The following is a 26,951-nucleotide window of genomic DNA, read 5'->3' as shown; positions in this document are numbered from 1 at the left end:
AGGAACTCCTACTTCTTGTCAGCGCGCAACGAGAGCGCAACGAGCTGCGGGTCTGGGGGCTAAAATTGACACGCACAAATCATGTTAATTCTTCGTCAAGCAATTAACAAGGAAGCAGTTGATCAACCCAGCAACTCTACTTTGAGCATGGCGGAAACCGAACTCGTGCAAAAGAAACTAAGCAACATAGTGAGGCAGATCCAAGAAATGGAAATCAGTGTGATGACCACAAAACTTCACTCGTTTATCACATAATATGATTGATGGTGAGGAACGCTAGTGTTGGGATTGGATCCGCGGCCGATTCATATCACCACTACAAAGTGGACAGGCTGTTAACAGATACAGGATCTTAATGAAAGCATTCAGGAAAAGCAACCCGGACCAAATGGCATTTTTATGCGGACGATAAGGCCAATGACTACGAACTATCTACCATAAGCTACGGAATGACCCAACGATGACCAGGTAAACGATTACGAGGTTTCACTGGCGCATACAGTCCCGGGGGCTTTGTAAATAGCTGGGGACCGCCTAGATGGTACACTGGATACTGGGAATGTTCAAGTCGACCTTCTGGGTCTTCCATGCTGCTTTTCGAATGCAACGTTATATTAAACAGGATATACATACTTTGGCTTTGCACTTAGACAGCGCTGTCATGCTATATCAAGTAAACCATACTAAGAGCTCGCCCGCCGAGCCTTCCAACCGGCGACCATCCTCTTGATCTCCCGGAGGAGACCCACGACGAGAGGCACGCCCACGGGACCAAGCAAGGGTAAGTAGACAGCTACCTTGTGCTCATCTGGGAAGTAGACCTGGCCCACCATGCTCTTTTCAAAGAAACTGCGTTCTGCTTCGGCGTGCGCTACGCGGGCATTATCTAGGGCCGCTTGGAAGCGGCCATCGCGAAGGTGGTTACACGTGGATGTCAGGTGCGAGAGCGTCGTGGAGACGGATGTTGCTACGGCGGCCGGGATCGGGATGGAGGGGAGGGACTCGGTGAGACGGGCGAGAGAGCCCATCGTGGACGAGGCGGAGAGGAGAAGGTCGGCAGCACGGACGCGGACGAGGGTCTGAAGTCGGAGGGGGAGTGATGTGGGCGTTGTGGGAGCGCCCAGCAAAGTGAGAAGCTGGTGGGAGAAGGTCATGAACGCGGGGCCGAGCGATTCCTTCGAGAGGTGTGGTGGGTTGGATGGCTTCTCGGTTGTCGTGGAGATGGAAGGATTCAGGATGAAGACGCCACCCCATTGTGGGATGATCCAACTGGTGGCGGTACTCTCCTTCACGAGCAGCGGAGATTGGGAGGGCTCGGGAACGTAGAGGATAAAATTGAGGGTTGGCCCGCTGCCGATGCTTGGACTGAGAGGCCATTCGGCGGCATTGATGAAGGCGCTCAGGTCCTCTTGCTTGAGGGTCCATACAGCTTGCGACTCATCGTATTCAGGCGGCGGCGCCGTGGGGGAGAAGGTCGCATACAGCTGGACTTGTGTGTCGACGGTAAAGTTGCTGATGGGGGCGAAAGCGTGCAGGAGAGGAGCGATGTACTCCTCCACAGACGCTTGGATATCCCAAGACGAGGGCGCAGACCCAGGCGTGAACAGAGAGAAGGCCAAGTGATATGTGTCGGCATATTTCATGGAGCGTCGTAGTCTCCTACTGATTGTTTCCGCGAGTTGCGGGGAAATCGAGTTGAGGATCCGGGATGGTTGTTGATTGTTCGATGACGCAGGGGTATTGGTCGCACCCATCGCATTATTGTCGGAGAGTATTTGCGCAATGATAGCCTTTTCTTCCGTAAAGAGCTGCTGTAGCTCCCCGGCAATGTATGCGGATAGTGGCGGGTTGGAGGACGAAGGTGGAGGGACCTGTGTTGGGGGATAATATACATTGAGTTGGGTCGTGTCGAGATGGAGCTCCGATCTGGGGCTTGTTAAGTCCTCCTGTGGTACGAGTCTCACGGTCAATGCGACGTCGGCGGTGCCGTCGGTGGTGATATGAAGGTGTCGGTCATCTCGGGCGTTCGCGCCAGAGTTGGCGTCTTCGGAGAGCTTCAAACGAAGGTGATGGGCGGAGAACTCATTGAGATCATCGAGGGTATGCTGGGTGGTCCGCAGGAGATGCTGCGCCTCCGCATCTGGCAAAGATGGAGTTTCAAATCGGATCTCGAGGGGAAATACCGGGCGACAGGTCTAGTGAAGGGTTCGTCAGCAAGGCGTCGTCCCCACGGGGCGGTTCGACGAGGTACCTTTCCATCCGCCCAGTCGACCATGTCTTCGATAGGCAGTGAAGAGCGATAGATCGAAGTCGTTTTCCACCAGATCGGAAAGCCAAAGAAGATCACGACGGCCCAGAATGCCGCAATGACCTTGACACGGGTCCAGACAGCCTCTGGCTTCTCCGGCGGAGGGAGGCGCTGGGCGACGGACTTGGGGGTCATGGAGTCTGTCTGTGAAGACCCTTGGTCTTCAGAGGTGCCAGTCATGACCAGGGCATGCTTTTATAGCAGGGTGGGGGGTGGACAAGAATCGGGAGGAGAGAGTGGAGGGAGTTAAAGTGGTTGAGTTGATGCGAAGGCGGGAGGCGGAGGACAAGTAAAGTAGTTCAGTGGCCTCCGTGTTGGCGATCCGCCTCGGTTGATACATCGACCTACGCAATATCCATTGCTGGTATTCTTCTCTTGTCGGATCGAGCTTGCAAAGAATTTATATAATTAAATAATCGCAGTATTAATTTTATCATATGTATCGTAAAATGATGGCAATTCACCAGGGTATCTCAACCAAGACGCCATAGCCCATTCCAATTCCATGCAATATCAATCTAATACTCTTTCTCGAAGATCTTCTGGATTGGTTTCGCAGCCTGTTCCCTCCGGTAAGCAACTGTCGCAAGGTGGGTGCAGCCAGGCACAACTCACATCGATAAACCGCTCCAGATCCTGGTCCAAACTGGCCAGATCCTCCTTGCGCTTGTTGTTCTCCGCAATCAACGCCTGTTTGCGCTTCAGTAGTTCCTGTCGTGCCTGTTCCAGTTTCTCCCGTTCCGCATGTTCGTGATTGATGCGCGCAATCATCAGCTCGTGTTCATTCGATTCCCGGTGTTCGGGGAAGAGATCCAGGAACTCCTCCACGGGGATTAGTGGAAGCGAGAGATACTTGTGGCTACACACAGGTTCAGTTAGTGATTGTGTCGGCAAACGGGACGGACCTGCGCCTACTCGTATGATTCACATGCTGCGATTTCCCCAGTCAAATGGCGCTGCTCATAGTAGAGGTTCTGGAGCTGCAGGTGGAGTCGATCGATTTCCTGCCGGGCTTCGGCGGTAGATTGTTTCGTCTCTCGCACACGGAAGATCGCCTCACGGTTCTGTCCCCGAAGACGAGCGAGAAGCCCGAAGAGTTGTTTTTGTTCTCGGGACGCGGCGAGGACGGATTCTTCCGGAGAGGACGTGGACGGGGCGGTGGGATCCAATAACGAGAGGAGTTTCTCGCATTGGTCGCGAGTCTCGGCACTTGTGTTCAGGACCGGGAGGAGGGAGGGATCGGAAACGATATCACGGATGGGCATGGTGGCAAGCTGAGAAGAATGAAGAGGAGGATGATGTGGTGGTGGTGGTAAGGCTGAACAAATAGGAAAAGTCACAGGGAAACGCCGGCGGTCTCGGCGGTTTGATTTGTTTGGTGTGCCTTCTCCTTCCCCACCACTTTCTCCTCAACCCTCAACTTCTCTTCTTTCTCTCCCCCACCCCTTATATCTACTCTTCTTCTCCCCTTCCTCTCTCCCTCTTCCTCTCCCGGTTTATGCCATCCTTCTCGTACGCCCTCCTAACCTCCTCCTCCTCGCCCGCTTCCTCTCCTCAACTACGTCAACATCCGCAACTTCCGGCTCAACCATCTTAGTCGCCACGGAAACAACCTCCAGTCTGACCCAGACGTCTCTCCAGGTCATGCCGAATTGAACGTCCATATCTTCCCTCGACTTCCCTTTATCCCATCATGGCGTGTTCTGCTCAATCCATGACCATTGAGTCCTACCCCGATGAGGCCCAGTCCACCTCCTATGCGCCCACCCCAACCGAAGAGACCTCCCTCGTCCGGGACAGACGCCGCAGACATTCATTCCACACCGCAAGAAAACTTTCCTGTGACTATGATGCTGATGCCGTGTTTTTGAGGGTAAGACTTCCAGTCCGCCTCGGTTTTGTTCCCCACCCCTGACCCGTTCTAGGTGGAACTCTTCCTCGCGGAGCTGGAGCGACGCATGCACTGGATTGAAGAGTATCGCCAGGCCCATATGGTGCAAATTGATTCCAGTCTGCGCCGGGCCTATGTCACCCTCGAGGCTGTGAGAGATTCGTGTTCCTTTGCTTCTGGGGAACTCATGGGAGGTGGTAAGAAGCGTGCGAAAATCCTGGTCGAAACCCTCGAGGATCGCTACAAGGATGCGCTGGCCACCAAGGAGACACTGGAACAGAAGGCCCAGGTGGGAGTCCGCTTGATGGAGTCGTTTCTCACCGAGCTGGAATCCCGCGCCCACGCCGTTCGGGACCGGGGTATCTACGGGACTCTGGATGACGGCTGGAAGGCCGTCGATTCCAAACTAGTCCACGCCCGAGAGGTCGTCGATGAGGGCATGGAACGTGCCAAGGAGGCTCTTTGTGAGAACATTGAACGTGCTATCCTGTTGGCCCAGGAGAAACGCCTGATCACCTACGCCGACCTTCCCCACCCGTGGCGGGTGAACCCCCACATCCTGCAGGGCTACCGATTCACTTCGTCCAAGGTCGAGTGCTTTACCTCCATGTTCACCTTCTCCAACGAACTGGTCAACATCTGGTCCCACCTGATCGGTCTCTTCCTCGTTCTCTCCGTCGCCTTCTATTTCTACCCGCTGAACCCGAACTTCGACCTGAGCACCAAAACCGATGTGTTCGTTGCGGCGGTCTTCTTCTTTGCTGCGTGCAAGTGCCTGGTCTGCAGTACCCTCTGGCATACCATGAACAGCATTGCCAACCAGGGCCTGATGGAGCGTTTCGCCTGTGTCGACTACACCGGTATCTCTATGCTTGTCGCCGCTTCGATCGTCACGACCGAGTACACGGCATTCTATTGTGAGCCGGTATCTCGCTGGACGTACATCCTTACTACCATGTCTCTGGGAATTGGTGGTGTCGTCCTTCCCTGGCACCCGACGTTCAACCGTGCTGATCTGGCCTGGGCCCGGGTGGCGTTTTATGTTACCCTGGCCCTTACTGGATTTGCGCCACTGGCCCAGCTCACCTACACTCGAGGCTTCGAGTGGTGTTTGTATTTTTACGCTCCTGTTATGAAGAGCATCCTCGTTTATTTCGTTGGCGCCTGCGTCTACGCCTCTCAAGTCCCTGAACGCTGGCGTCCGGGCCTTTTTGACTACGTGGGTGGTAGCCACAACATCTGGCATTTTGCAGTGCTAGGCGGTATCCTGTTTCACTACCACGCTATGCAGGACCTGTTCGCAGGAGCGTTCCATCGCGCCAAGGACGAATGCCCCAATCTCTCCGCGTAATGATGCATTGCGACGGCACGTCCTAGAAGTGGTCCAGTCACGAAGATAGACGCTGTTATCACTTATAGATTCCCACTGGGACTTAATCCACGCGGATTCTTCCCTTTCCAAGCATTTGCACGGGGTATACATCGGGCTTTCGGTTCTTTCTATTCTTGTAAATATTTGCTCCCGTGTCCTGCAGTCATGGCTGCTTGTTCGCTTGATACAAGCTTCCACTTGATCTCGCGTGCTGTACATTGAACTTCAACACTCATATGTTAACGATAGCGAATAGACCTGGCTTTGCGTATAAGTGATATCGTGTTGATTCTTCTCTATGTCAAATCTATCGTAACATCGTGATCTATATCCATCTAAGGCCCACATAGTCACCCTGGGGTGACAGGGCCTGGAGCGTCGCTTGTTGTGGAGTGTCTACCGTTGGCCCTCTACCAACGATGCAAACACGACCGGCGACGATGCTTTGCGCGAGTGAACGCAGTCGGTTGAGGCTTTGCACCGACCATAAGATAAACCTGGCGTGCATGCATGTACCGCACTCAAGACTCATTCTTCCCCTCAGAAGCCCCAGCCTCCGGCTTGACAAAATGCCCCTGGATCCAAGCACGGTACATCTTGATCTTGCGCTGACGATTGATGATCAGGCGATTGTCAACGGCCAACTTCTTGATCTCAAACGCCCCAGTGACATTCTCCTCGGCTGTCATGGACGACAAACCCTTCTCGGGAGTCCACCGTCCCCACATCCTCTCCAGCTCGTCGCGATCAAAGAAGTACACCCGGGTGCCATCGCCCCGAACGTAGAAATTCTCATCCAAGTAACGGCCCTTCTTCATGCGCACCTGGGCCAAATCACCCCGACCATAGTCGCGGAAAAGCACCTGACCACCGGGTTTCAGAACGCGGTAGATGTTGCGGATCGCCTGCTCCCACTGGTCCGGCGCCAGGGCGGAGAAAATGAAAATCAAGATCACCACATCGACCGACCCCTCGGTCAGCCCAGGCGGCAGGGAGTCGTTCTCTCCGTCCGGCACGGCCGCCGCATCCCACACATCAGCCACCATGTGTTTCGTGTCGTACTGATCGCTCTCACGCATGACCTTCACGGCCGTCTTGGAGAAGTCACAGGCATGCACCATCAGCTCGTCGTTCGCATTGTTCGCCAGCAGCGGGAAGGCAGTGTTGCCCGCGCCGGCGCCGACCTCGAGGACGACCTTCCGCCCGGCGCCGGCGGTCGTCACGTCCGCCAGCACGGGGAACTCCTGCCGCAGCCACTTGCGGTCCTTGAAGAAGTTCGCGGTGTTGTTCTTGTAGAAGCTGTTCCACCATTTCGCGGGGTCGGAGTTGAAGCGGCGCTTGTCAAACTCGGAGACCGGCGCAGCGCGCTGTTTGCTGTACTGCTCTTCGGCGAAGGCCTTGAACTCCTCGTCAGGCTGGACGTGGTCCCAAGCGTTGAACTCGAACACGTCGTCGCCTTCTTCCAGGTAGCGCGAGCCAAATTGGAAGGGATCAGTGCGCTTTAGATTGTTGGAGGGGTCGTGCGAACGATGCGGAGGGACGGTGGGGGGTTGGACATTTTTGACGACTGTTTCGATTTCATCGGGGGCGGGAACGGGGGCCATGGTGTGCTGGCTGGAGGGGAGTTGGAGAAGAGAAGAAATATAGATCGAGTGGAGAGATAGTGAGGGTGGAGTAGAAAATTCCTTGAACGATAAAAATGGAGGGGTTCTGGCCTGAGGCAGCGATACCGGACTCCCCTGCCGATACCGTATGGAAACACCCTGTACCCACCAATCATAATCCGCGGGGAACGTAGATGCCTGAGGGATCGACGTCTCCGCACGTGTCATCATGTGCCTCGCCCGTCTTACATCTGAGGTGGTTTCTTCGTGTTCTTCTTCCATCTGACTGCTGCTGCTTCTGTTCTCTCAGACAGATATTGTCTGTAGATAATTGGGTCTGGCCGTCGTGGCAGACACATCATCTTCATCTCCGCGCCTCATACATAGTCATCAGATCACTTGTATAGATCCAATCCATCAATCAGCCTTGACTCACAGCGGTGCTATCCAACCGACCGACGCAACCTGGCATCATGTCATTCTTCTCTCATTTATGTGGCTGCTGGTCACGCCCAGGCACCGATAACCAGGACCAACCGAACTCCAACCAATCCCCCAGTCAACACAACCACACCCATAACACCAACCAAAATAACCCCCATGACCCTGTCGAAGCCGACGGCTACACTCCCATAATACCACTCCCAGCATATACTCCACGGCCGCGGAGCATTCAAGAGAAGACGTTGGAAGCTCACATGCGTGATCCACCCATCTCATCTGACACAGCAACCTATCGTGACGAAAAAGCACACTTCTCTCTCGGCGACACGCATACCCCTCCAAGTCAACGTCCGGAGGATCTTACCTCGGATGTATCCTCCGCTATTTCATTCCCCAGTAGCTACGGGAACACATCCACTGCGACGCGGGAGACACCTCCCCCGCCGTATTCACCACGGGCTTGGTCCCCCGTGCCGTCACGACGGTCGATGTCCATCTCTTCAGGTCATGTGCCGATGCAGCCTCTGTCAATGGCACAAATCGCACAGCCCCCGCCGGTGTTTCAACGGCGTGGGACAATGTCTCTCGTTCGCGGTGCGGATGGGGCTGCAGTGAGACGCAGTCTGGATGAACAGATTTCCCCAGTGGCTCCATTAAGGAGGTGTTCATGGGAGAGTCGCTGATCGTCTCTTTCATTATTGACTTTTCAACCTGGCATTTCACGGTTAGATGGCGGTCATCTTAACGACAGAGATGATTGGATGATATCTGATTGTTTATTGCATATTGAATTGGCGTTGCAGGGCTATATATACAGCACCTACCTAATAACTAATGGACATATTTTAAATTTTGAATCATGATGCCTTTGCGGATCAAGTAAACCAAGTCAAGTGGCTTCCAAGCTATAGTAGAGTTGTGGCTGTTATAGGGAAATCGCCGATCAAGCATAGCCCGCAAATTCTCTGAAAATGGCAGTCGTTTATTGTACTCCGCAAACAGCAAGAGCACCTCCTCAGATTTCCTTGAAAAGTTCGAGAGAAGCCAGGAGGATGTTCTCAGTACATCCAAGTCGCGCTCCAGTAAGTATCTGACGGTTTTAGTGTTTACAATTCCTCCCTTGATAGCTTCCTTGATATGAATTGGTTTGCCTTTGAATCCTTTCGTGCGCTCCAAGAGTAACGGAAGTGTCGCTCGATTTTCCCGATTCGAGAAAGCTTTTTTGATCATGGCACGATATCGTTGGTCATTAAATATATAGGGACGATACGGGCGTGGTAAGCTTAGTGTTGACTTGCTTACGACAACTACAAAATTCGACCCGTACCGATACTGTGAATGATTCCATCGACGACAATCCCTTGGCTTAACAAAATACCAAATAAGGTTATTAGCTATAGCAGACTACTTATCTGCTCTTGTACATGCGGCAACAAATACCCACATGCTTGCGCCGGGAACTCCAGCAGCTCCAAAATGCGCGGGTCATTGCTGTCTTCGAGAAACATACAGATGGCCGTACATTCCGACTGCACGCGATTCTGCAACCACCAAAGATCGGTCGACGACATGAGTGCCAACCACCAGCTTAGAATAACCAGAGCAGGCGGATCCTTCTGCCGGAGCTTCTCTAGGTAGTCTGGCAACAACCGGCCCATGAAGTTCGAGTAATGCATGAGGCTCCTGATGGACCGTTCAAGGGAAAGAAGTGGTGTGAGCATTCGAAGTGGCCAGAGGTAGGGGTTTTCTTCCTCCGTAGTCGTGTCCTCGATACCGCAGATATCCGCAAGGAGGGGATGGAGGCCGTCGCGGCCGGGTCGATGGTCGTCAAACAACGGATTCTCTTGCCTGGGTTGCTTAAACATTTCCCACCACATGCTGCTGTAGAGCCAAGGACGCGCAAACCCAAGGAGATGTCGTAGGCCGCTCTGCAGGAAGAGCCAGTTCAAGGACTCCGGGTCGTTTGTGAAGATGAAGGAGCTACGGGGGTTGTACGTCTCCAGATTGAAGGAGTGAGCGGTCATTAACATGCAGTTAGAAAATAGCGGATCCATGTTGTGCGGGCCAACACCAGCCGATATCTCCTTTGAATACTGACTGATGGACTGCTGCCAGTGATGGGCTTCGAGCATCTTATAGTGTGTGTTGTTTGGCACGGTGTGGCGGAGATGAGATGCTGCAGTGGCGATAATGCCGTGCATAAGAAGAGGATTCTATCGTATGTCAGCTCGTAACTATATAACTACTGGGTATAAGGCTATGATTACTTCAAAGGCTAGCTCGATCATTTTGCTTCTCATGATCCTTTCAGACACGCCCTCGCTAAGCGTTGGCGACGTGCCAGCCTGGAAATGCTGCAGCGCACGAAACCCATCGGAGAAATTTTCACCTTTAGTTTTGAGGCGTACTAGATTGTCAATCTCGCATGAGATACCAAGCACGGCCATCGAATACGCGGTTGCGTCTGGCGAGGCGGCGTCTACCGTCTGCCACGAGCCGGGACGACGCACTTTGCTTGCGTCATAGGTGCATTCCACTCCATGTTTTTGGCAACGAAGGCAATGCGGTTTAGCCTCGTCGCACTAGCAAAGCTAGGGTTAGCATCCAGGAACCACAGGGCAATAGTGCGGGGAATGACACACCTTGACCCGGCGATGCTTGCATACCATACAGCCGGCACGGGACTTCCGATGCGGCCGACGAGCATGGTAGATCCTATCTGCAGGATTCTCGGCGGCCTTGGAGTTACCACGTCCAGATGTCGGCCGTAAAGCCACCCGAAATGTACTTTTCTGGCCCTCCAGGGGGCTGGTAAGCTTGGGAGAGTGGTTCGAGTTGGTCATCTGGTTGGGGTTTGAGCGGGATGCAGTCACCGGCATAATGGCAGTAATTAATCTGAATTTGGTATGTGATATTGACCATCGACTAATTTATTTTATAGGGAAGAGGTTCTTGAACGTTGCAGGCAGCAACTATATGCCCCGGAGTGTGCACAAACTCGGATGCCAAGCTTGAGTCAGTGAGGCTGAGCGATTGCATTATCGACGCTGGTTGTGCCATACCTCCTCAGCCCTTGTACTGCGGAGATTCGGTAGGGGCGCAATGGGCTCGTGTCTTGATGGCGAAGTCGCAAATGAGCCGAAAGTGTAATAACACAGATGACGTGGGGATGCCACTAGTCTCGATTAGGAAACTCTCGTATTCGGTTTCACCGCGAATGAACAATCATCTACTGCAATTTGGCGCATGGCAAAAGTATGGAAAACCAGGCACAAAATGCCTTTTCAATAGTCATTCACGGGATTCAATGCTCGTTACTTCATACACATTAGTATATAACCATGACCTTCGCCCCGTCAACCCATCTTTGCATTGGAAAAGTCCATCTCTGCGCACACGTGGTTAGAAGCAGTTCAAGCAAAAATGGCAGTGGAAGGAGGCGAAATACCAGGATGATCGGCCTGAAACTTCTTCAGAATATCCATCTTCCGCTGTTCGTCGCTCGTGGGCCCGCCCATCTCTTTCTGTCGCTGATCGTACATCATCTTCTCGACCATGGCGCGGGTCTCCCCATCCAGATCGCTCAGCGACGAGGACTCCGGCGTGATCTTACTGACATCGATCTTGGGCGCAGTCGTCACCACGTGCGGCCACCATTCCACCTTGTTGACCTTATCCAGGTGTAGCGAGACTTCCTTCCCGGGTGGTTGCGAGGTAGTTTCCAGCGTCCAGGAACTTTCATCGACGATGATCGGATGGGGGAAGTCGCCCTATGATGTTCTGTATTAGTAGTGCTTTTTATTTCGACCCAGATAGTCTCGCCGGCTCAAAACGGGAAACCCACACCCCCCGACCACCAGACCGTAGGGGAGACTCATACCTCAATGAGCGGCTCCTGTCCCTTGATGGCCACCTTGATCTTCGTCTTGGTCATCACAACATCCATGTCGCGGCCTTTGATGTTGCCCGGGATGGGAATAGTCACGTCGACGTCGCGGATGGTCTGGGTCCATTTGTAGGGGAGCTGGGCCTGTTCGGCATCTTCCTTGGCCTTGCGCTCTTTTTCTTCGCGCTCACGCTCGGCGACGTCGCTAGGGGGAGGGTTTTGTTCCGGATCGGTGGAAGACATCGTGTCTGGTGCTGTTAGTCAAGCTGCTTGGGCGTGCGGGGGTGGGGTTAGGAGTGATTGTTGCTGGAGAAAGTGGCTTTGTAAAAGGGCAAAAGGGCGTGCATGATGTTTGAGAGCTGGTACTTACTGACGAATGTGTCCAGTATGAAGTACTCTAAGGGAAGGACTAGGATATCCAGAGACGAAGAAGAGAAGAGTTGAAGAGCTTCGAGTAGCTTCTGTTGGCGGGGCATAACGGACGCTTGCATAAGTTTACTTACTAAGCATACATAATTCAGGTACATCTACAAGTGCAATTCCGCTGTATGTGAAACACAAGTCAAAGCCGGTCTATACATTGCTGCTCATAATAAAGAGAACTGCTCCTCTGCTGCAGCAGGGTCTCTGTATCTTCCGCTCGAGACGAGCCATGCGACCTGCGCATCGCGCAACTCGCGAGAAACGTTATTAACAGATATCATTAAGTCCATGAAATGTTCGCTGAGTAAATCTTCACCGTAAGGCAGCCCTGCCCAGATGAAACCATAACGCCCCCGGTTCAATGAGCTGCAAATATCATAATGCAGTCCGCTCGCAAGGACACTGGAAATGTTAAATCAAGCATATCAGCTGCGGAGACACTAGCTACCCGTAACCGGTATCTCTGGCAGCTCCCGGACGCTCGATGAGCCAGAAGGTAGATCAAGGTCGTGGGGATTGGGCGAGGGCGGACGATGATCTATATCTTCCACTTCCTCCACGGATATCCCCGACGGCTGGAGAGAGTCAAAGAATTCGCCTGCAAATTCCGCGACCTCGTTTGCAAGCTTAGTCTCCAGGATCCCCTCCAGCATCTGCATGTCCTTCTTCCATTTTAACTCCCGCCGGGCTTTTTCTTCCTCGGCCCGGCGGCAAGTGCCGTCCCGTTCGCGAAGCTTTAGGCAGTTCGGACAGAGATAGTTGACCTCGCAGTAGGAGCAGGTGCAAGGCGGGTTCGCATCCACGCACTCTTGACACACGTACACTGAGCAGCCGGTGCACTCACGGAGGACACTGCTACACCGTTGCCGCTGATCACCTACCGCCCGATACTGAGGACAGAAGAATGATTGACAACCTTGCCACTTAGGGGGATCTAGCGGCGACTCGCAGTATACGGAAGAAGGAGATGAAGAGCGTGAACGGTTCGAGTTCGACACAGAAAAGCTCCGGGAACGACGATGCATGGGGGGAAGGGGGCCGGACAAGTCCGCTGCGCTGGGTGAAGGGTGTGCGCTTGGTTCGGCGATGCCATCTGCAGGGTTGTCTTCCGTAAAGCTACTGGCAGTCGAATCAAGAGTCCGTTGAGTCCTGAATGGTAGCTGAAATTCAGGCACAGCGTTCGGATAAGGTAGATGAGGAGACGCATAGGAGCGGGAGACAGGTTGCTGATTGGGGTCCGTCCGGTTCTGAATAGCCATTTTTTCCAGCGTCAGGTCCCGATACCCACAAATGCGGAGGCGCAAGCCGCGGAGATCATGCTCGATGCACAATGGCTTAGAACAACTCTTGCAGTGTACTTTCCATTGAGGCGTATCATAACATTCTTGACACAGGTTGCGAGGACAGGCAGTCGGCTGACGATCCGGCGGACCTAGTAGCCATTTCATCATCGCGATGTGCCCAGCCTCAAGGGTATAGTCGGGCTTGCGTGGATCGCCGTAGGCATACTTGGGGAATGTCTTGCTCCACTCCTGAGCGGAATACTCCAAATCCTCCCAGCCCTGACCACGAGGAAGAGGCGCCGCTCGCACTTGGTCCACGTCGCGGTTCGGAGTTCCAATACTGATGCCACCACCTCCGGAGAAGATCGGTTCTGTACAGCACCAGTGGAACTTGAGAATGGGGTAAGTCGTCTGCGGCGCGTGCTGGTTCACTGGAGTATTCTCGGTCTGGTTTGCCAGTGGGTCCGACATAAGGCACGGTGAAGTTGTAGCACCAGGCGCCCACCAGAAGGCGTCCTTGGAACTTTCGTCAAGATGAGCATCGATCCGATTGCGAAGATATGGCCTGTCATAGGCGCAACTGGCACAGAGGGTTTTCCGGCACCCGACACAGTGCATTAAGATGCTGCATTGTTCGCATCGCTCGGGGATCAATTCGTAGCAATTGTCACAGCGAACGTTTTCAACAAACTGCTTGTGGCTTGATCGGAGATGCGCCGGGGTCATCTTTCCTTCGCCGATGGGTGTCGAATCACCGGTCCCTAGAGCCTCCCCGTAGCAACCAGTCTCCCCATGCTCCCACAGTTTACCATCACGTTGGAGCGGCCGATTGCCATGGTCTACCGGACCAATCCAGTTCTTTGACCTCCAAAGTCGATCGAACACTACCCACACTTCCGGGTTTCCTTGGGGAACTCTCATGGAGACGTAGCCCCTTCGCCTGAAGCAGCGTCCAGCAGGAGTGGAGCACCAGGCTGTGTCCGTCCAGATGCCCAGCTTGTGACAAAGCGTCACCAGTTCGTGTGTAGGTTCGGAATCCGAGTCCTTCCGGGTTAACGAGCTGGAAAGATAGGGCCGTCGGCGGTGATGGCGGCACCGATATGTGTAAAGACTCTTGAGGGCGAGAGACTTCGTCGACGGGGAACTACCGATGTTCTTCTCCATGCTCACATCATATTGTAACCCGAACATGGTGAGATACGGGATAATGTGGTATTTGAGAGAGACATTTTTGCAGCCGCGGACGGAGAGATGTTGGAGTGTTTCGCGCCGGGAGTGTAGGACGGTGGAGATCAGGATCTGACCGGAGACCGCGGTATTGTCCAATTCGAGGCTCCTCAGGCACGGGCTGAATGGGATTACCACGTTCATCAACAGTTGGTCGAGAGCATACGGGCGCGACTGCCGCGGAGCGACGGGATCCGGGGTTCCTGCAACGACGACTCGGAGAGGGGACGGCGTGCCGGAAGGGTAGAACAGGCGAAACGAGAGGTACTTCCAGGCGGTCGGATAGGATTGGAGGAACGAACGGAGGTAGCGGGAGGTGTGGTAGAGCTGAAGGAGAGTATCGGTAGGGATCTGAAGGAGAAGCGACTCCAAGATGGGCGCATGGGTGGTGAAGACTTGTTCAAAGCTGGAGAGACACCGCTGGACGGGGACGACGGAGTGGTCCCGGGCGGATTCGACCAGGACCTGTTGGGGGAAGTCGGATACGTCGTCCATGGTGAGATTATGGCGAGATCAGCCAGCGACAGGACGAGGCCGGTATTTGGTCTTCTCCTGTCAGTCGGAGGGGGTTCAGAGTGACGCGAAGTCACGAAGGAAGCGGAGAATGCGAGAGGAGTAGGACATGATAAGTCGGAAGGGAGGATGGCGACGCGCAGGGAGGCATCCAGGGGAGGAGGGGGAGAAAGGAAAAGAGCGTGAGAGGAGAAAGAGGAGAGTGAGGAGAGGAAGATGGGAAGAAGCAGCGCTGGTGGCTTTGGACAACTCACAAATGGCCGCCCCGTCATGTGATAGCCCATTTCCCAACGGCCAACACTGGCGATGGACAGCATACTGGTGGCCAATATTACGATTCGATAGATTCAAGGGTTACAGGAGTCTGATCGCCGTCAAGGGTCGTAAGATCGGGATTCACCAACGGCTTCTTCACGATAGCTGGAATGTATGCATGCATGGATGGATGTACTATGTGGATGCATATGGCTGAGGGCTGAGGACAGCATCTCTCTATAACATCCACCATTCGAGTCTATATCCAATATTTCCCTCTCTCAGGGTTCAATATCTTCCTCGAATACCCCGTCCGGAGTATATACTCTCTCCAAATCAAGAAGAAGCAAGGACAGTGTCATACTCGACTAATGTCGCTCTATCGTTTCTCCCACTGTATACCCCCTTGCGACACCCTTGCGCCCTTCCACCACTAACGTACTGTCCCTCTCGTCCTCGTCGTCCTCATACTGGATATCGAAATCGCTACCCAACCCCTTCCAGGTGCGTTGCGATCGAAGGAACTCCGCTCCTGGGGACACCGTCCCGCCGATCATCGCCAGATCGCCCTTGGCCCGCTTCGCGAGGGCCCGCGCCGCGGATGGTCCGTTGGCCGCAGATGCCGTTGCATCGCCCGCTGAAACACGGGGTGCAGCATTCCGCATCGGACGCGAGTGCGACACATATCGTCCGGTACGCAGGTCGAATTCAGGAGGTGCGGACTCGGGTTCTGACTCCTCATCTTCCGCGTCCGCCGCTGAACCCTTCGCGCCGTCCTTGCCCTGTCCATCACCGGCTTGCTGCTGTTGGTCAAGAACGCTCTGGAAATCGCTTTGCCACGCGCCGGTCCAGACCCGTTCGGCGTCGCCCTGCAGCGCAAGCTCCAACTCAAACGGCGTGATCACCGGCTTCCAGAAGTCCTTGCTGTCCACCAGCGAACTCTCCCAGCATCCGATGACCACCCAGCCGCCGATCTCGCTGAAGTTGGCCACCTTCGCCGCGTTCAATTTGCCCACCACGAACAGATAGCTCTTCTTCCCAGCCGCCGCGATCTTCTCCTTCACGTGGTCCACGATATGCAGGTAGTTCTTCACGCTCAGCGTGTTCACCAGAATGCCGAAGATCGGGACGGTGCTGAGAGACGTCAGAATGGCATATCGGCGACGCAAGGCGATCGCTGACGATGCGGGCAGCGGTTTGACGTTGTCACTTGTCAAGTTGTCGGTGGGATAGATGTGAATAGCGGCGACGCGGGATGCAAGGGTCAGAAGAAGGGCGGTCGGGGGGTCGGAGATGTGGAAAAGCTGCCAGTCTGACAGCGATTCGGGGGTGTCTCGCACCGAGTCCGGGACCGTTCGATTGGGGATCGCCGACGAGGGATTATGCACGACGTCTGTGACAAACAGGTTCGTGTAGCCCTCCTCGACCAGACGTTTGTACAGGCTGGGTAGATGCCCACAGTAGGTCACGTCGGCCGCGACGATGACCTTGGTCGTCAGGTCGGTGTATGTCTCCTTGAACGCCCGCACAACGGGGTCGAGTGGCAAGGGTTTGCGCGTGAAGACGTAAATGACTGGTAGTCGTGCCGTCGGGGAAAGACAGGACCGTCCGTAGTGCACGACGACATCTGCGTTAACATGTTCTGCGGCCACTTCGTCCACGCAGCAGGTGCCGTAGGAGGTATCAGCCAGGATGTACAGTTTCGGCGCAGGGTCCGCCGTATCTCGCACGTCAAGTTCAGAGACAGACTGCGCGAGATTATCCGAATCGGCGGGGGTGTTCGATCCGTTCGTCGTCGGGTGGGAGCTGTTCTCCTCGACGTCTCGTTTGTCCAGCCCGCGACTCAATAGCTGGAACACACGCGGGGCATCAGGGAGCATGTCATCTGGAAATTGAAGTGCGATTCGCTTGTACCGCGCCTGGCGGATTTCTTTCAGCGTACGATCGATATCATAGGTGATATAGAGCTCTTCGTCGGACACATGACGCGATGGATCTTGCGGGGCGACGGAGTCGGTGGCCTCGAGGATGCGAGTGTCCGGGGTGGAGAGAACCGGCGCTGCCTCCATTTCCGAACCCATAGTGACAGTCAGGAACCCACTGACAAGAGGTAAATAGGGCAGCGAGCTGGTGGTGGGGAGGATGTGCAGGTGGGATGGTGATGGCGGTGGAAGTTTTTTTTGGGGAGTCTGTGAATTCTGCAGGCAAAATCGAGCCCCCCACTTTCACCCCGCCAAAGATGCCCGCCAATGGTGCCAGATCGATTACAATTTATAGAAGTTACATACTACTTAGGTATATAGGGATCTGGGCATCTAGGTAGGTATATGCTTATATTGAATACTCATTGATATATTCATTCGTTCATAAATACCCCGCGGCTCGGTGGAATATGTACAAAACTCGCACACGGGGCATGACGAAACCGTCTTCCTGATTGTCTCTACAGGTTGGCAGCAGCAGGCTCACCAGCCCACACACGACGGATCAATTCGCGGATCGGCTCGCGCTTGATCTCGCGAGGGTTCCAGTAAGGGTTGCTCACAGCAATATCAGCAGCCTTGTCGATGTCCTCCTCCTTCATGCCGAAGTCCTTGAGACCGCGCTTCACCTTCAGCTTGGACAGAAGAACATTGAGCCCGTTGATGGCGTCTCCGTTGCTGTCAGGAAGTGCCTCGGCCAGCTTCTTCATTGCCTCCGGGATGTTGGGGGCGTTGTAGGAGATGGCATGCGGCAGGACGGCCGTGTGGGTTTCCGCGTGAGGGAGGTTGAAGCTACCGCCCAGGGTATGGCACAGCTTGTGGTGAATGGACATACCCACGCTTCCAAGACAGGTTCCGCACAGCCAGGCTCCGTACAGAGCCAACGACCGGGCCGACGCAGACGATGGGTTCTCGACAATCTCGGGGAGAGACGAGGCCAGGGCGCGGGTACCCTCCAGGGCCATCAGGTTGATCACCGGGTTGGTGTTACGGGCGTAGAGGGCCTCAACTATGTTCATTATTAGTTTGAATGCTTGGTATAGAGGGATATATGTTATGCGTACCGGCATGGGCAATAGCGTTGACACCGCTGGTGGCGCTCATAGCGGCGGGCAGAGTCATCGTCAGATCAACGTCGTAGATAACGGTGCCAGGAAGAATCTTCGGGTCGGAGCGAGTCTTCTTGAGGCCATCGGCCGTCTCACCCAGGATGGGAGTCATTTCACTGCCGGCATAGGTGGTCGGGATGCAAATGTGAGGCAGTCCGGTGCGAATGCTAATGGCCTTGCCCAGACCGATAGTGCTTCCACCACCAATAGAGACGACACAGTCGGCACCCTGGGCCTTCGCATACTCCAGAGCCTTGTCGGTAATATGCGTGGGCGTGTGCATGGTGGCCTCGCTGAAGACCCCAGCGATCTGGCCCTTCAGCACGTTCTTGACGCTCTCGGCCTGGCTGACCTGCTGCGGGGTTGAGAGCACCAGGGGGGCCTTCAGGTTTTGACGAGCAATCTCATCGGGCAGTTTCTGGATCGTACCGCTACCAAAGATGACCCGGCCGGGGTTGGCGTTGTATTCGAAGGCGTCCATCTTGGGAGAGTGTGTGCTGCGAATTCGACAATCGATGGAGGTGATCAGGCGAACGGACAGGTGGGGGGATGAGATTAAATAGAACGATGATTTCGTATGCGTTTGAAACCGACCAAGCTTGATCATCATGATTAATCCTCATGGCCCCCCACACCCCACCGGCTCAGTGGTGCCTCGTCCGGACAACGTCATGAAGCCATTGGGGCAAATCTCTCTGCCGTGGGTCCTCTTCGCGGGGCCGTTCACGTCTCGGCAATTGTGGTGCTGGTCGATTCCGGGGAGGAGGATTTCGCCGGCGATGTGGTCGCGACATGGTTCCGACAGAGTCGAGCATGTCTGCGCTAGATTTTCCCACGGTAGAGAAAGGAGAGAGGGTGGTTGTCGCGAGCGTTGTTGATTCCTGCTGTGCGGCCGAATTTCCGCGTCGGAAATCCCCCCGTCGCATCTCCGATCTAGTTTTCTATATCCGCCGAGACACTCGCGAACACCAATGCAGAACCTTGTTATACCCAGCTACGATGCTTTCTCTGCTTGAAACGGGTATCAGAATACACACAGAACCCCTTCCGTCATTCTCAATCAATCCAGATCGTGAAACGCCATGACCGCCTGGCCGCCACCACGCTTCGGTACCTTGCCCTTCTTGCGCTTCTTGCGGGCATCACCACGCTTGTTCTCTTGTTCACTGTCTTCCGAGTCGTCATCGTCGTCGTCGTCGCTATCCTCGTCACTGTCGTCGCCAAACATGCGCTTCCCTCCAGCTCCCTCCCCTTTAGCCCCCTCCCCAGACTCCACAGCCTCATGCCAGACCTTGACAACCTGTCCACCACCACTGACCATACGTCCCTCGACATCAAACCCAAGTCCCACAACGCCCTCAGTCTCATCATGCATGACCTCCGAGACGACGCGGTTAGGGCCAATGCGGACAAACTTCACCATGCCGCTACCCACCCCGACAGCGACCATCTTGCCCATGCCCAGATCATCTGGAACAACAGACAAGGTTTCCAGGGATTCGCCTCCCCCGGCGTCGCGCTGGACATAGATTCGCTCATCCTGGTCATCCCACGCGCCCTTCTCCCACAGCGTCAGAACCCCTCCAGATCCACCCACAACAACCTTCGCGCCGCGGCTCGTCCCACTCGACGGCAGACCCTCGATGTACTCGGAGCTGACCAATTCCTCCTCCTGGTCTTCGCTGCGCATTAGAACGCCTCGACGAAGGTCGGTGACGGCCAACGTGGTGCCGCCCGTGGTCACCCATTGCTTGCTGTAGCCTGAAGTGCTGGTGTCCGAGGGAGGAAGCGGCGTCAGAGACGAAATGTAATCATCATGGGGGTGGTGAGACTGCTCCGGACGGGCGGAGACTTTGGAGTATGGGATGCGTAGATCGTAGAGGTGTAGAGCGCTGGAATCCGTCGCGAGGAGGAGGGTCTGCGGGGAGAGAGCATGGACGATCGTCGGGGCGTCGACGGAGCTGTCAGAAATTAGCCACGCAGTCAATTGGTAGGCACAGGTTAAACAACTAAATGTTATGTGCCGAATTTCACTACTCACCCGTTCTTATCCAGCGGAATCGCAATTTTGTTCTCAACCACGCCCGTCTCCGCCTTCGCGGCCTTCACCAACCCATCCGTTCCGGCCGAGTACAACATCTCCCCGTCGACGCCAAATCCTAGACACCGGCAGCTTCCCTTGTGACGTCTCGTGCGCCACATCGTATCGATATGTCCCCGGCCATTTCGGGACGAGGACGACGCGCCGTCATCGTCGCTGTCAGCCTCGGCGGACGGGAGCCGAAAAGTCTGGACGTGGCCGGAGGAAAGGCCTACGGAGACCACAGGCTGCTTAGGATGGATGGCCTGCGAGAATAGGTCCGCAGAGAGCGGCAGCGTGCAGACCGTGTCGAACATGGCGACAAGATTTTCAAGCAGGTGTGACGGGGTTTTCACCTGCTTTTGTCCTGGGATGCAGGCTGGAAAATGTTGAAGCTCTCTGGGTCCTTACCCGTTTGGGAAACTCCGGGCCGAGGAATCTTCCGCAGCCCTATCAATCTGCCCTATACGGACCTACTCTTCGACTCTCCACTACAGGATAGATCATCCATCACCTTCATCTCTTAATTTATACTAACTCAAGACAGAAGTGAAACAAACAAGCAGCACGAAATAACTAAACTTCCCATGGAAGACACAGAAAAGAAGAAGACTGCCCAGTCAAGGACAGCCAAGAGAATTGAACGTCCAGAAAGACCAAGACTCCGCTTCATCTTTCTGTCAAAATATATACACGCCCTGTTATTTTGCCCTGGTCGCAATATACACAACTTTCATGGCTCATCCTTGCATTAATGAATGGCCCACTGTCTAGGCAGTAGTGGAGTTGGAGGAGCTGAAGGTCGAGCCAATGGGTCCGAACTTGATCTTGGAGAAGGTGACGGTGGCATCGGGGTGGGCAGATTCAACGTTCTCGGGGTTGCCATCAGAGTGGTTGCAGGTTCCACGAGCAACGCCCGGCTCAGACGCATCGGCGTCGGTGGGGTAGGTGCTGTCGAGCCACATCATGCTGGCGTAGTGGTCATCCCACACGCTCATGATGAGAACCATGGCGGACATGGCATCACCCATGCCGCTGAGGCCACCGTGCTGCGAGAAGATATCCTCATCGCCGAAGGCGGTCTTCTGGGCAGTGCAGAAGTCGGCGGTGATGGAGTTACCAGTGACACCGTCAATGTTCGACTGAGCGTTGGCAATGACCTTGCCATCCTGCACATAGAAACGCTTGATCTCAGAGAGGGAGCCACCATCGCCAATGAACTGAGTCACAACAGTCATCACAGAGTTGGTGTCGATCATCTTGTTGGGGCCATAGAAGCTAGTGTTGCCCATGCGGTAGGCATTGAAATCGCATCCATCGGGGTCACAGGTTCCAGCATAGCGGGTGCCAGAGTACGTGCCACCGCAGTCATCACCCTGGCACATAGTCTGCTCAATATCGTCGCAGGGGTGAGGGGTATAGGCAGTGGAGATGCTGTTCGCCTCCCAGATATCCATCTCAGGGCAGCAAGAGCCATGGCCACCGACGCCGGCGTTCGGGTCGCTATCCGAGGGCGTCCATCCCTCCACGTTGGCCTATTGTTCCTGTCAGTAAAGGACATATGCCGGAAGGACGAAAATTGTGGAGACTAACCATGCCATTGATGAACTTCAGGTCCCGAGGGCACTGGGAGTCACAGTAGCCGGTGCCGTACTTGGCGCCAGCCTTGTTAGCTGGGTACTTGGACACGCCGCCATCGGCATCCATGGAGGTGAAGTAGAGGGCACCATTCAAACCGCATGGGAGATTGGAGACATCGACATCAAAGGTGAACTCGTTACCGATGAGGTCGAAAGTCTGGTATTTCTCATCGTCCTCAGCCATCAGGTAGAGACGGGAGCCAACATTCTCGCCTGTGACGAAGGTAAGAGTTAGGGCATCGCCAGAGGTGGTGACACCATATGTGCTCTCATAGTCGGCACCGTCTAAGGCACAGTTCGCGGCGCAAGCTTCGTTGTCCGGGCACAGGCTCTCGTCCCACTATCAAGTCAAACGCATTAGTTTGCAGGCTCTCTTGCACCAACAATGGTTCGAGTCTCACAGTATTTCCGGTGTAGCAGTTGGTCGAGCCGTTCGTCGAGTGAAGCCAGCGCCAGTTTGAATCGATCACAACGCTGCCGGACTGCTCAGTGCAGCTACCGTCGGCCGTGCATTTTTGCCAGGTCAAGGGAGGATGAGTTTCTTCCGTCAGCGTGCCAGCCTGCTGAGCGCGAACGGCTCCCAGAAGGGCAGAGAAAAGGAGTGTGCGTTGATGCATAGCGAAGGGAATTAGAAAAGAGTGGATTTTCTTGCTGCTTGTTGTCTGTCCTGCAGAGGTGATTGTCCGAACTTGGGGGTTCGGAATGCCCTCTTATATAACTTTCCAGAATGCCTGAGGGTCTCGCATCACCACCGTCCGCCCTACGGGGAAATTATGGACGAAGCCTACTAGACGGTGCCGCGGACCGTGATACCGTTGAGCTTTACTGTTTCAGAGAGACGGAAGAGTGCCCATACCTCGCAAGCATGGGGGCACCCCGTACTGAAGATCCGGAACGACACCACGCAGACCCTCTGCCAAGAAGGTAAAATGATCTCCGATTGGGGAGTCTTGACTGTTGTGGCTCATTATGTGTCGACAGACCTTTTGTTGTGAGGAGTGCTAAGATTAATGTTACGGAGGATCCTCCGAAGCTCTTTTAGTCGATATTGTCTACTGATGTTCCAGGGAATCTTGCCGGAATACGCAACATCTGTGCCTGATTTACATGCAGATCGAGAATTCTTCATCAATGTGTGGGGTAAACCCTGCATGTGCAAAGGATGCAGACTGTTGGACCGGAGGGTATTCGTGTCTGTCCACTTCATGACTGATGTCTCTATTCCGTTCCCAATAATCCATGACACAGATTGACGCCCCATCTGCTTCCTGTATAAATAATACGTGCAAGGACCAGACGCCATCCAGATTGTTTGGGAAGTCCACCCGCATCAACCTCTAACATGTAGTGGCTCTTCTTCTTCCTTCACTCAAACTTCAGACACTTTCGAGACGACGCATCCAGTCAATTTCCCTGATTCCGCTCGCTTTCTGCAACTCCTTGAATAATTGGGTAGTAGTGCGACAGGCAACATTCTACAAAGCCTGGATTTGGAATCGTAAGGAAACAAGACGTCTGAACTAGGCACTAGCGATGACGAGGTGGCCGCCCGTGGCGTTGATTGGGCGTTATTCGGTTGTTGAAGCGATGGCGCCTCATGGAGAAATGGATAAATGCTAGTTTAATCAAGGGTTTCTTTAGCACTGCCGATCCCGGGATTGCGGGGAGAGGATCCCGTCAATGAGGATGAGCCTGGCATGATTTACCCCGTCATACTGTTTTATTCCAAACCATGCACGTTTCTTTTCGGATCTTTCTGCATTCACGAGTTCCACACAGGGGGTTCCTGTCAAGCCGTGCCAACACGAACGATATTGAAAATGACATGGCGTTGAGCTTACTGCGTCAAGAGTGTTTCAGCATTTGCCGGCTTGACAACTTCACTGTTGGCATTCTATCGAGCATGTTATCAAAATATTATGACCACAATTGGCCTGCAATTGGAATAATAAACATAACTTCAAGCCCATAGTACTCACCCTTGTTGTATATGAGCTGCCAGGCAGGGTGATTCTATCCGCCTTCTGCCGAACAGCCTATCCACCAACGGAGTCGTCGGATTCGTACATTGCCGATCATTGCCAGATATCCGTCTCTGCATCGGTCCAGAATAACCGCCAGGATGACTTCTCTGAGTTGATTTAGCCGGCAGGACCAGACCATAAGTTTGCTACAGCACCGATAGAGTCAAAATGCGGAGTAACCAAGACACCATCCCACGCTGCTTAATTTCGGGGTATATTCTTGGAGACGGAACCTAGGCGACTACTCCTAGTCGACGGGACTATATCGTCGTCGTGTTATGTGAAGATTCAGATTTAAGACCAACGTGCCTCCTCCGTTTCCATCACGGCGTTGTCCGGGTAAACTACGGGATACGAAGCATCTTGGCGAGAAATGCGATGCTACATTCCACAGGCATTCATTGTCCGGTATGCAACATTATCTCTTTGCTAGAGCTCCGAATCTTCAAGATGCAGTGCTTCTCCGTTTTTTTCTGGGCTTCGCAGGATTTTGACCACTAGGCCCAGCCTGATGGCTAGATTCCGCTATAATCCGTTGCCTTATGTGGTACGGATTTAGCTAGATGATCAAAATGAATATAGAGCTTGATGGCGGTGACTCTGAACTGCGAACTTTGTTTCCTACGAGCAAGGCGCATACTCATTGATGTTGAGGTACAATCATTTGAAACTGAGGAAAATTTGTGGTTAGAATCGACCCTCTCGATACATAAATGAATGACTCATCTTGGAGCCTGTCGTCTCTTCCCTCATTCGGGAGGGCTAGAGGGATAATGACCCTCGCCGTCGTCCTTCCGAAGATACATGCTTGGTTACGGAGTACAGTGTTTAAAAGCAATCTACGACACCTACAAGACCTCATATAACTACATTGTTTGTGGGGATATATCTATCGGTAGAACTATGTACGAGGCCACGGGAATACATAGGTTCTTAGATGTTAATGCATTCATAACGGAGGCTCTTGCTTCGAATTGGTGAACATCAAGTCTTGTATTCAGATTAAGATTTGCTGCTTTCATTCAAGACACCGCAGTTACTATTTCACCAAGTTGTCACATTCTTCCGATGGCTGATTATAGAGCCAACGATGTTGGTTGACCATCATGTGGTCATGCAAGTGACTGAGATGTATGATCTTCTTACCTACTATATATATCCACATGACAACCACCACTTGACCTAAGTACAGTCATTAAGCATCGTCAGCAACTACATATAACCGCAACCCTAATATAAAAGTCGATCTACTCCGTACCGCCGCACAAACTGGAGATTCCATGGTACACTCCGACGTAGAGTGATGAACCTCGGCCCAGCGGCTTATCTTATCGGTCGACCCCCAACATCAACATCCTCCCGACTCGGCATCTTTTCTCGTCCGCACATATCATCTCGTTTCCGTCCAGCGTTCTCCTTTCGCCCTCGCCTCTCCATTTAGACTCATTTTCTTGTATTATTCTTATTATAGACGAATAGACTAGACAGATATGGCCTGGTACAACGAAACTGTCGATTTTCTAGCCGATTCTTTCGCGAACCACCGCCCTCTCCTGGCAGCAACGGGGGCCTCGCTCACCCTCGCTGTGTTGCTTCGCTCCCTTCTGGCGGATTCCCACCCTCGATCGCTCGTTCTTCCGTCTCCGAGTAAATCCTCTTCGGCTGTTTCCGTGGCAGCCGGCGAGGCCCCTCTCCCAACTGACGTCCTTCCGGGAGCCCGCGACGTGTCCACGCCGTACGGGTCGATGAGAGTATACGAATGGGGACCAGTTGATGGCCCCAAGGTGCTGTTCGTTCATGGTATCACTACCCCTTGTATTGCTCTGGGTGGAGTGGCGCATGCCTTGGTCGACCGGGGGTGCCGTGTCATGCTGTTTGACCTGTGGGTGACCTTTGACGTATACATCGACGGACTTTCTAATCATACATTGTTACTTGTTTCAGGTTCGGACGAGGATACTCTGATTGTCCCTCGGACATCCCCCAAGATGATCGACTTTTCTCGACCCAGATTCTCCTCGCCCTGAGTAGCTCACCGGTCCCATGGACCGGTGAGGGGTCTGGAAAATTCAGCTTGGTTGGTTACTCCCTGGGCGGGGGAATATCCGCAGCGTTTGCATCCTACTTCCCGCAGCTTCTCTCCTCGCTGGTCTTATTGGCGCCTTCGGGTTTACTCCGTGACTCCCAAATCAGCTTCCAGTCCCGATTGCTGTACTCGAAGGGCCTGATCCCGGAGCGAGTCCTCGGTTTCCTCGTGGCGCGGCGTCTTCGCGCGGGACCGCTGGTGACCCCCAAGCCCAAGAACGCAAAGATCAATGCGGGTGATGCCCTTACCGAAGAACTGTCATCCGGCGGTGGTGAGGTCCAGGTGTTGTCTCGGGCCTATCCTCATGTTAGTGTTCCGGGTGCCGTGAAATGGCAAGTCGGCCACCATGCAGGCTTCGTCCATGCATTCATGTCCAGCATGCGGTTTGGCCCCATTTTGCAACAGCGCCAACGCGGATCCTGGGAGCGCCTTGGGAAATACTTATCCGAGCAGAAGCAACTGTCTGTGGACGATCAGATCCGAAATGGTCTCCCGTCGGACAAGGTCCTGATCCTGTATGGCGAGCATGATTCGATCATCGTGAAGGACGAGCTGGTACCGGACGCCACTTCTGCCCTGCAAGGAAACGTGGAATTCCAGGCCTTCAACGCCGGCCATGAATTCCCAAGTACGAAGTACGAGGAAGTGGCCGAGTGCATATGGGAAGCTCTCCAGTGATGATATCAGGATAACTGAACGGTCAAAAGGAACAGGATCTGTTTCTTGCAGTGACCTGCACATGGAGTGATGCGATTTGAGCTGGCGCTGGAATATCTAATAGAACTGTACATAGAAATATTTATGATGTGACAACCTCCGAGACG

At 53.9% G+C, this 26,951-nt stretch overlaps 11 protein-coding genes across 11 annotated transcripts; 3 read left to right on the top strand and 8 right to left on the bottom strand.

Moving 5' to 3' along the window:
* Nucleotides 1-683: 683 nt before the first annotated feature.
* On the bottom strand, nt 684-3,573 carry BDV59DRAFT_194160 (phosphatidylinositol-glycan biosynthesis class S protein-domain-containing protein; the record flags this gene model as incomplete). Its single annotated transcript, XM_073692346.1, has 4 exons — nt 684-2,195; nt 2,252-2,500; nt 2,924-3,167; nt 3,224-3,573. 4 exons carry the CDS (start codon nt 3,571-3,573, stop codon nt 684-686), a joined length of 2,355 nt encoding a protein of 784 aa, XP_073546495.1.
* Nucleotides 3,574-3,918: 345 nt separating this feature from the next.
* Nucleotides 3,919-5,845, top strand: BDV59DRAFT_63054 (hemolysin III family protein). The gene is made up of 2 exons (XM_073696796.1): nt 3,919-4,181; nt 4,234-5,845. The coding sequence occupies exons 1-2, from the start codon at nt 4,002-4,004 to the stop codon at nt 5,548-5,550; spliced, it is 1,497 nt and encodes a 498-aa protein (XP_073546494.1). The 5' UTR covers nt 3,919-4,001; the 3' UTR covers nt 5,551-5,845.
* Nucleotides 5,846-6,092: 247 nt separating this feature from the next.
* BDV59DRAFT_194158 (tRNA(Thr) (cytosine(32)-N(3))-methyltransferase) lies at nt 6,093-7,175 on the bottom strand (the record flags this gene model as incomplete). Its single annotated transcript, XM_073692345.1, has 1 exon — nt 6,093-7,175. The coding sequence occupies one exon, from the start codon at nt 7,173-7,175 to the stop codon at nt 6,093-6,095; it is 1,083 nt and encodes a 360-aa protein (XP_073546493.1).
* A 289-nt stretch (nt 7,176-7,464) lies between these two features.
* Nucleotides 7,465-8,486, top strand: BDV59DRAFT_181642 (uncharacterized protein). Its single transcript, XM_073690268.1, has one exon. The coding sequence runs from the start codon at nt 7,649-7,651 to the stop codon at nt 8,300-8,302; it is 654 nt and encodes a 217-aa protein (XP_073546492.1). The 5' UTR covers nt 7,465-7,648; the 3' UTR covers nt 8,303-8,486.
* A 492-nt stretch (nt 8,487-8,978) lies between these two features.
* Nucleotides 8,979-10,764, bottom strand: BDV59DRAFT_63035 (Zn(II)2Cys6 transcription factor domain-containing protein). Its single transcript, XM_073696795.1, has 3 exons — nt 10,262-10,764; nt 9,887-10,201; nt 8,979-9,832 (listed from the first exon to the last, which is right to left on the bottom strand). The coding sequence occupies exons 1-3, from the start codon at nt 10,496-10,498 to the stop codon at nt 9,014-9,016; spliced, it is 1,371 nt and encodes a 456-aa protein (XP_073546491.1). The 5' UTR covers nt 10,499-10,764; the 3' UTR covers nt 8,979-9,013.
* A 221-nt stretch (nt 10,765-10,985) lies between these two features.
* Nucleotides 10,986-12,026, bottom strand: BDV59DRAFT_181637 (NudC domain-containing protein). The gene is made up of 3 exons (XM_073690267.1): nt 11,876-12,026; nt 11,500-11,753; nt 10,986-11,389 (listed from the first exon to the last, which is right to left on the bottom strand). The coding sequence occupies exons 1-3, from the start codon at nt 11,994-11,996 to the stop codon at nt 11,033-11,035; spliced, it is 732 nt and encodes a 243-aa protein (XP_073546490.1). The 5' UTR covers nt 11,997-12,026; the 3' UTR covers nt 10,986-11,032.
* On the bottom strand, nt 12,024-15,156 carry BDV59DRAFT_181636 (uncharacterized protein). Its single transcript, XM_073690266.1, has one exon. It carries the CDS (start codon nt 14,931-14,933, stop codon nt 12,369-12,371), a length of 2,565 nt encoding a protein of 854 aa, XP_073546489.1. The 5' UTR covers nt 14,934-15,156; the 3' UTR covers nt 12,024-12,368.
* A 418-nt stretch (nt 15,157-15,574) lies between these two features.
* On the bottom strand, nt 15,575-18,778 carry BDV59DRAFT_194154 (uncharacterized protein; the record flags this gene model as incomplete). The annotated part of the gene is made up of 4 exons (XM_073692344.1): nt 15,575-16,180; nt 16,223-17,306; nt 17,684-18,197; nt 18,253-18,778. The coding sequence occupies 4 exons, from the start codon at nt 18,776-18,778 to the stop codon at nt 15,575-15,577; spliced, it is 2,730 nt and encodes a 909-aa protein (XP_073546488.1).
* A 408-nt stretch (nt 18,779-19,186) lies between these two features.
* BDV59DRAFT_62990 (WD repeat-containing protein jip5) lies at nt 19,187-20,781 on the bottom strand. The gene is made up of 2 exons (XM_073696794.1): nt 20,339-20,781; nt 19,187-20,258 (listed from the first exon to the last, which is right to left on the bottom strand). Exons 1-2 carry the CDS (start codon nt 20,692-20,694, stop codon nt 19,358-19,360), a joined length of 1,257 nt encoding a protein of 418 aa, XP_073546487.1. The 5' UTR covers nt 20,695-20,781; the 3' UTR covers nt 19,187-19,357.
* A 366-nt stretch (nt 20,782-21,147) lies between these two features.
* BDV59DRAFT_194152 (glycoside hydrolase family 7 protein) lies at nt 21,148-22,634 on the bottom strand (the record flags this gene model as incomplete). The annotated part of the gene is made up of 3 exons (XM_073692343.1): nt 21,148-21,912; nt 21,971-22,357; nt 22,419-22,634. 3 exons carry the CDS (start codon nt 22,632-22,634, stop codon nt 21,148-21,150), a joined length of 1,368 nt encoding a protein of 455 aa, XP_073546486.1.
* A 2,619-nt stretch (nt 22,635-25,253) lies between these two features.
* Nucleotides 25,254-26,948, top strand: BDV59DRAFT_62969 (alpha/beta fold hydrolase). The gene is made up of 2 exons (XM_073696793.1): nt 25,254-25,923; nt 25,986-26,948. Exons 1-2 carry the CDS (start codon nt 25,532-25,534, stop codon nt 26,803-26,805), a joined length of 1,212 nt encoding a protein of 403 aa, XP_073546485.1. The 5' UTR covers nt 25,254-25,531; the 3' UTR covers nt 26,806-26,948.
* Nucleotides 26,949-26,951: the final 3 nt, after the last annotated feature.

Source organism: Aspergillus ambiguus (genome assembly GCF_047715705.1).
Source record: "Aspergillus ambiguus strain CBS 117.58 unplaced genomic scaffold BDV59scaffold_23, whole genome shotgun sequence".
Lineage (NCBI taxonomy): Eukaryota > Fungi > Ascomycota > Eurotiomycetes > Eurotiales > Aspergillaceae > Aspergillus > Aspergillus ambiguus.
Note: the sequence above shows the minus strand (reverse complement) of the source record. Positions and strands in the feature narration are given on the sequence as shown.

Coding starts and splice junctions, on each gene's coding strand:
- BDV59DRAFT_63054 (XM_073696796.1), top strand. CDS start 4,002: ATGGCGTGTTCTGCTCAATCCATGACCATTGAGTCCTACCCCGATGAG. Junction 4,182..4,233: donor CTGATGCCGTGTTTTTGAGG/GTAAGACTTCCA, acceptor GACCCGTTCTAG/GTGGAACTCTTCCTCGCGGA.
- BDV59DRAFT_181642 (XM_073690268.1), top strand. CDS start 7,649: ATGTCATTCTTCTCTCATTTATGTGGCTGCTGGTCACGCCCAGGCACC.
- BDV59DRAFT_63035 (XM_073696795.1), bottom strand. CDS start 10,498: ATGCCGGTGACTGCATCCCGCTCAAACCCCAACCAGATGACCAACTCG. Junction 10,202..10,261: donor GCAAGCATCGCCGGGTCAAG/GTGTGTCATTCC, acceptor TAGCTTTGCTAG/TGCGACGAGGCTAAACCGCA. Junction 9,833..9,886: donor TGATCGAGCTAGCCTTTGAA/GTAATCATAGCC, acceptor GACATACGATAG/AATCCTCTTCTTATGCACGG.
- BDV59DRAFT_181637 (XM_073690267.1), bottom strand. CDS start 11,996: ATGCAAGCGTCCGTTATGCCCCGCCAACAGAAGCTACTCGAAGCTCTT. Junction 11,754..11,875: donor CATACTGGACACATTCGTCA/GTAAGTACCAGC, acceptor TAACAGCACCAG/ACACGATGTCTTCCACCGAT. Junction 11,390..11,499: donor GACAGGAGCCGCTCATTGAG/GTATGAGTCTCC, acceptor AGAACATCATAG/GGCGACTTCCCCCATCCGAT.
- BDV59DRAFT_181636 (XM_073690266.1), bottom strand. CDS start 14,933: ATGGACGACGTATCCGACTTCCCCCAACAGGTCCTGGTCGAATCCGCC.
- BDV59DRAFT_62990 (XM_073696794.1), bottom strand. CDS start 20,694: ATGTTCGACACGGTCTGCACGCTGCCGCTCTCTGCGGACCTATTCTCG. Junction 20,259..20,338: donor ATTCCGCTGGATAAGAACGG/GTGAGTAGTGAA, acceptor AATTTCTGACAG/CTCCGTCGACGCCCCGACGA.
- BDV59DRAFT_62969 (XM_073696793.1), top strand. CDS start 25,532: ATGGCCTGGTACAACGAAACTGTCGATTTTCTAGCCGATTCTTTCGCG. Junction 25,924..25,985: donor CGTGTCATGCTGTTTGACCT/GTGGGTGACCTT, acceptor TACTTGTTTCAG/GTTCGGACGAGGATACTCTG.